General features: G+C 37.6%; 1 protein-coding gene across 1 annotated transcript; it reads right to left on the reverse strand.

The window, feature by feature from the left end:
• Positions 1-3,848: 3,848 nt before the first annotated feature.
• Positions 3,849-6,896, reverse strand: LOC100889097 (allatostatin-A receptor-like). Its single transcript, XM_011680144.2, has 3 exons — positions 6,172-6,896; positions 5,516-5,654; positions 3,849-4,487 (listed from the first exon to the last, which is right to left on the reverse strand). The coding sequence occupies exons 1-3, from the start codon at positions 6,778-6,780 to the stop codon at positions 4,033-4,035; spliced, it is 1,203 nt and encodes a 400-aa protein (XP_011678446.1). The 5' UTR covers positions 6,781-6,896; the 3' UTR covers positions 3,849-4,032.
• Positions 6,897-7,149: the final 253 nt, after the last annotated feature.

Consider the following 7,149-nt stretch of genomic DNA (forward strand, 5'->3'; position numbering starts at 1 on the left):
CATCTATAGCATACGATTCCATATTCGTACCCTCATTTTCCCTAGTGTATGTGTAAAATAAAAGCTATTCTCCGAGAGGATTACAAAAATATAGATTCAAGATAATGTTGAGTTCTGGTCACGCGATTGTATTGTGAAAGAAAAGGTGTTGGATGGATCAGAAAAGGTTGATCATCTAGCATATAAGTATTGGTGTGTACTGTAAGGTTCTGGAGTCATCAAAATCATAATAAATTCAGCCCAGTCTTGGTAAAGTAACAAACACTGTACACAGAAAGATGTATATGGGACTACACAAATCGTGTCGGGACTACCTACCTTGATTTCCTTATCTTTATATGCTCATTACTCAGCCAGTATACATTTTCTACCGAAATTGTTTGGCAAATGACATTTATTTGTAATCTTGAACGTTCAGTATAAGTTTTGTTTGATTCTGTGAGAATTAACTTTTTTTTAAAACCAGAACTCAAGTTTATCTTTAATAAAGGAAAAGAGAGTACATTATATTTCTATCCAAGGTAATCTGTATTCCACCTCCATTTTGTTTCACATACCTTAAGCATATACTTTCTCTGTATGTTTTCTTCTCTCTTACTCTCTCTCTCTCTCTCTCTCTCTTTTAAATATTATTTGATGTATGTTACAATTTGTGGTACATTTGGGGATATGATGTACGATTCCATGATATGAATTACGACATAAAATTAAATCAAAAACTGAATCAGAAACTGAAACTGTTGAATAGCTAGTCATTAAGACGCAGAGTTTTCGCGACTTAACAATGGAATAACAAACCTAATCATAATGACCAAGGTCTTATTAGTGGCCAAATAACTGCATTAGAATCTGTACTGATTGGTTTTCAGGGATCGAGTCGGCAATAATTATGTGACCGCCAGGCATTAACAAACATTATAATCCATCGCTCTAAGTTGTCTGCTTGTGACGTGTTATACGTGCCTGTACGCATTTTAATAGGTCTGACAAATACGTCAAACGCGATATGAAAACTGATCAGAAATGCCTGGCATGTCTGCAATTAGTAGCTCTATTCTTTCCCTGGTGATGTATGAAAGAAACAAGTTTAACCGTATTATAGACCTCAAATGGTTCTTGGGCCAGCACTACAAAATGCGACTGTGGAACCAAAACATTTTATGTTAGTTTTTTTTTTATTATTAATTTTTAATGAAATCTGTGGACAATCAACTTTTTCTTAGTATACCTACAGTAAACACACACAGATTGAAACAGCAAGCAATTTCCTTCAAAACTGCCTCGTGGAGCGGTTCACATATTTATACAATTCGAATTCATTCCCAACATAGCCTGTGAATTTCAATAAAAGTAACACTGACGAAAACATGTATGGCGGGCTTCTTCATTAAAATGAGAGAGCTTTGATTGTTATACAATGCTTTTAATTCAAAAAGGAAAAAAAAAGTTTAATGATGATGATTCAAAGTACTGCTAAACTGAGTGGTGCTGTTACGTTAATCCATCTTGATGTAAACTCATGTACTGCCATGCCAGACGATCAATTGCAGAAATGTCAAAATATAAAACACCCAAAGATCGCATTCACTTCCCAAAGGATATTGATTTTATTTCCAACATTCATTGAACGTACGAATGTCGCAAACTGATGATTATTCTCATACACCAAATCGTGTATTAGGATATTGATCAATGTGATCGTGTTTATTTGTCTGGTTTTAGCCATCACGCACATCTGCAGCAGAGAGAAATTGAAGCAATAAATTGGTATTTTATTCAATATCGCATCCGAGCAGGTACAGACACACGTTATGTGATTCTAACACTGCACATGAATATTTAAGGACCTTATTTTAACAAGACATGCTTTGTTTGGGTTTGTTTCATCCCCACAAACTTGGGGTTGCCGTAGAATGTTATTTCAAGTTTTGCCGCCAAACTGAAATACTGCAGTTCTTTTGTGGCTTTTATTATATTTTTGTTGTAAACCCTTAAAATTATTTTTCAAAAGCATAACATTTTACCTTTTTACAGCAAATTTTAGATGTTTTTTTTTGTGGGAGATGATAAATAAGCTCATTCAATCTAAAAGTGTTTGAGGGGCGTTCACGATTGTCCGAATTTGTGTATATCTCAGAATAATCGTGTACCACTATTTTAGTTTAAATTCATGTATTTTCATCGTTTAACAAATTGCACACAAACAAAACGAAATTTAAAAAAAGATTAAAGAATGAAATCAAAGCTAGAAAATAAAGTGTCTAAATCATGGTTTATTACCAGTTGATAAACCTAAAATACAACTCTTGTTCATACGGTCACGGAATGAGATAGAACTTGTGTATTGTGATACAGATGACTTGGTAATACAGTTGTTATTGGTCGAGGCTGAAAACAGCAACACACAAAGATTGATTATAGGAAAAAACATGTTTCAAGAGATTGCTGTTTTTAAATTCAATATATAAAATACGATCCTGAAAACTCTCTAAAATACCACGTTAAGGCAATTTCATTAAACTATTGTATTATAAATTATCATGTTCGGGTTCATGTAATTGAAATGTTCGGACATATGACAAGGTGGTCGACATGGCTATTGAATCATCCGACTTTCATTTTCTGAAAGCCTTTGTTAGCGTATTCGCGACATCTTCTAGAACTTATAATAAAATTTGGACACTGCTGAATGCCATTAAAAATTTTGCATTTTTTTCTAGCTATTTATTAATTGTTTCAGTCCGACATGAAATGTAAAATTCGACTTTGTGAAACAGATAGCAAGCCTTAAGAAAGGTGTCTCATCTATAGTGCAATCAGAACATGATTCCTTCTACCCGTGGTCATTCCAACAACAACAACAACAGCAACTACAAGTATACAACTACTAATAATTAATGTGAAAATGTTCTTATTTTTCACTCTTCTACTTACAGATTTTTTTTTTTTAATTGTACTTTTCACCTTTAAAATGTACAAGTGACAAGAAAATAAGAGTTTTAAACAGCTCCTAATTATATAAACGTATAAAAACAATAATTCTTATACTCATTAGTTTGTGCACATTAGATGGTCTACGTCGGTGATGACATGCTTCTACGCCGTTGTATGTCTGACTGCCCTTGATAGAATGGACTTTTAGATTTACACGTCGACATAGTGGGCTGCTACGTGTGACGTCCTTTTAAGGCAATGGCAGTGCCTTAAAATGACATCACACGTAGCAGTCCACTATGTCGACGTGCAAATCTAAAAGTCCCTATTGGCGCAGCAGAGGTTTAAGCCTCGTGTGTAGTCTAGATCCATGTGACAATCCTAGTTACACCTGACGCGTTGATCGCTGACGCAGGAGCGCATCAGAGACTGGTCTTTGCTTCGCCATGTTGTGAAAAGGAAAGCGTACTAAAAGCCTTCCTGATGATAGAAGGAAAAATAAGGAATTAACATAAGGAAAGACAGAAAGAGAAGATAACCCCCCAAAATGTAAAGATAAAGAGTAAGGAAAAAAAGATAGTAGAGAAGTGGAAAGAACGAAAAATTCAAATAACATGAGAAAGGTAGAAAGGGGATGTGACAGGAGTGTAGTAAAGAGTAACAAAAGAAAGATAGATGAGAAGATGATAGAATGATGAAATTAAAGAATAACAAATTAAAAGAGAAGAAAATGATAGAAGGATAACAAAAAATGTCAATAACAGAAGATAAAAGGATGAAATAATAGGAAAATAAAAAAGATAACATAAGAAAAATAGAAAGAAAAGATTATGAAAGGATAAAGATATAGAAAAAAGATGAAAAAAAAGAGAAGGTGAAAGGTGAAAACAAGAAATATCAATAACAAATAGAAAGAAAAACACGATAGAGGGATAAAAACAATAAAAAATGACAAGTGCTGTCATAGCAAAAGCTCCCTGTTGCTATGGCATCACGTGTCTCATCAGGGTAAAAATTGCAAATTTGGTGATAGTCTCAGTTTTGTAATTAAGTCAATGGAAATAACGCCTCGTATGCACCAGGCTAAAAGGCACATTATCAGGTTACAGATACTGTTGTATGCTGATCAGATCTTTTCTGCTGCCTAACGGAAATGGACAGTGGCTGTACGCTGTTCTCCGACTGTCTGAATGACGCCTCGGTCGACTCACTATTACCGCAACGAAAAGCCTTAAAGATACCACGCCGGAACAGCTTGTTCTTGAAGACGTATATAAAGGGATTGACGCAAGAGTTGCAAACCGCTAAGATGACGGAGAAGTGGTAGTAGGTCTTGGTGAAGTCGACAGGTGCGCCAAGAGAGTAGGAGAGAAAGAGGAATTGGTTAGGTGCCCAGCAGACCATGAAGACCATGATGACGACGAAGAAAGTCTTCTGCATGTCGTTGGCTACCTTAAGATGCCACCGGTTGTTGTTGTTGACGATATTGACCCCTACGGATGTACCGTTACTCTCATTCCGTCTGACAATGTTATTATTTCTCTGAGCTCGCTCTGAAATTGAGAACAACAACAAATTGCGCAAAGTGTAAATATATATCAAGGAAGTCCGAACTAAATTTTATTTAACACAATAATATTCATTACTTCCTTCGGCTGCGTCTTTGATGTCCATTTTTCATCTAAATCTTTTAAAAGTTAGGCGACATTATCAGAGCGTATAAGCGATTTCTTTTCAAGACCCTAAGGGGAGACGAAATGCGAGGGATGAGGGGCAAGAGAGGGGCAAAGCTGACAGAAGTGGCCACCCCCTCAAGGTTTTTGAGGTTTTGTTGTATTAAAAAATTACATTCCTTAGCAAAACTATAGTATAAAAACAAGCAATATAATTTTGTTCACACTTCACTTGTCCTTTACCAGTAACGAGTGTGCAGTCCGAATGTTTGTTAATATTTAGTAGGTAAATTTTAGTAAGTAGGAAGCTAGGACATGGATGGGATTTCTATTACCCACTATTTACCTGTATATTTTGGAGGATATTATGCGAGGGAGCGTAGTAACCGAGCGAGAAGATTTTTGCATTGTTATTAGTCTAAACGCTTCGCTCATGGGCCCTCCCCTTCCCTGGATCACCGCCCCTGATTAATATAGTATATTGTGGTATCTCGCGCGTTGTGAATATAACACTCATTTAACGTGTCGGGAAGGGGCGATATTACTGGGTAGACAAAACAAGGCCATCGAGTGGGAAGGATTTAATAGTAACATTTATTCCACCCCAATCTCTTTTTATCTCAAGTTTGGGCTATCTAACATGTTATTAGTGTCATGTCCCCCACAGTTTAGTGGGTGGCGAACACCGTATCCGGACAACTAACCCTTAGGGCAACCACCCTCTAGGACGACTACCCCCGAGACAACTACCCCCGGACAACCACCCCCAGACAACTACCCCCTAGGACAACCATCCCTTAGACCAACTACCCCCCCGGACAACTGCACCCGGATAACCACCCCTAGGATGACATCGCCCTGGGTTAGTATCTTGAAAGTCTTCAAGATGGAAGGGGTATTATCCTCACCAATTGGTCCATGTTCTGCGATGTTGGCGGCCAGGGTATTGGCTTGACGTTTCAGAGATCTGATGATCTTACCATGCCACACCAGAAGGATAACGATGGGTATGCCGTAGATTACAGTGAAAATAAACACCCCAACAACCTGTGCAATTTAAAGAGAAGGTTGACTTGTGAAGTTGTGATAAAGGTCAAATAAAATTTGTGAGCTTTCTCGTTTCATTATTATTCCTAAAGACGCCCCCTTCAACAGGAATGCCATAGTCAATATTATGCGAATCTGAGTCACATACGAAAAAGCCATAGACTTACTAAAATCTCTTGCAATGTTTTATATAATTTATGTTTTGGGGCATATTCGATTCAGTTAAGGTACTCGCATCAGCGTGAATCTGTAATAGACTTTTAAAGTGTTTATCCTCTTATGTAGATTCATTTTTGTTTTCTTAATTTACATAAGCATGAAGGCTTTCATCACCAAAAGTAAAGAAACTCTGAAAGTGTCTGATAAAATAAACAAATTTGACCGTTGTGTTTTATGTAGCATAGACTGGCCATTTATCTTAGTAAAGATCGTGAATATGCATCAAATTAGATTATTTTTGTTTTCTTTACTCTTGAGACCCCTATGAACTAACTTAAAATTACACTAATTGAAATACCATTTGGTGAGCCCGGCTTGGGTAGGGCAAGAAGACACAGACTCCATCGCGAACATCGTAGATGAAGAAGAAAAATATTGGCGACAGGATGCCGATCAACCAGCAACATGCGGAAACGAGCAAGGTGAACTTTGTTGTGAAAACCCGCTTATACTTCAATGGATGCACCACGGCAACGTAGCGTTCCAAAGTCACGGCCACTAAGAAATAAATGGACATGACAGCCGACACCCACAGGATGTATTTCGAGATGTAAAGGCGACACATTAATTCGCCTGACAGTCCCTTCGATAAGGGTGGTGCACGTGGAAACATGTGAAAGGGTATTAGCCAAAATGAGGTGAGAAAATCGGCAATGGCGAGGTTGATGATGAACTGGCTCGTGCGTGTACGAAGCGAAGGAACGCGTATGAGAACGAAGCAGACGAGCGCATTTCCAGCCATTCCGCTGAAACCGATTACTCCGTAGACCGTGCGGACCACGGCGCTGTTGTCGATCCCGCTTACAGACCAACCCTGATCGTCGGCGTCATCGACGGTTTCGACGTCTGTGGTCATTGATATTGTTGAGTTTGGCAACGAAGGGCTTTCCAACAGATTCAGCCCCATTGGCCTAGCAATTCTGATCCCGTATGAAACAATCAGTCAGTGCACATTTAGAAGCACACTTATAATTTCAAGTTATGCGTATCCAGTCACTTCCCTCAGCCCGAAACACAATTCTGAAGACTATCCTGTTATAGTATTTCTTAAATTTTTTCCTGTCATTTAAAATGTTTCAACGAGCGTCATTATATGGTAATCCCTATTTAATACAAATGAAGTAGTTAACAAGAAGTAAAAATCAATATTTAAAAACAAACACCAGCTTGGAAAATGATGCTTACAAAGGGTCATCATCTGGAACTGAAGCGTTTAGCTTCTGATCTTGCATCACCTCGGAGCGTTACTTAATCAATGAAGTTTTGTAGACTCAAA

This window comes from Strongylocentrotus purpuratus, unplaced genomic scaffold (genome assembly GCF_000002235.5).
Source record: "Strongylocentrotus purpuratus isolate Spur 01 unplaced genomic scaffold, Spur_5.0 spur5_scaffold_2, whole genome shotgun sequence".
Taxonomy (NCBI): domain Eukaryota; kingdom Metazoa; phylum Echinodermata; class Echinoidea; order Camarodonta; family Strongylocentrotidae; genus Strongylocentrotus; species Strongylocentrotus purpuratus.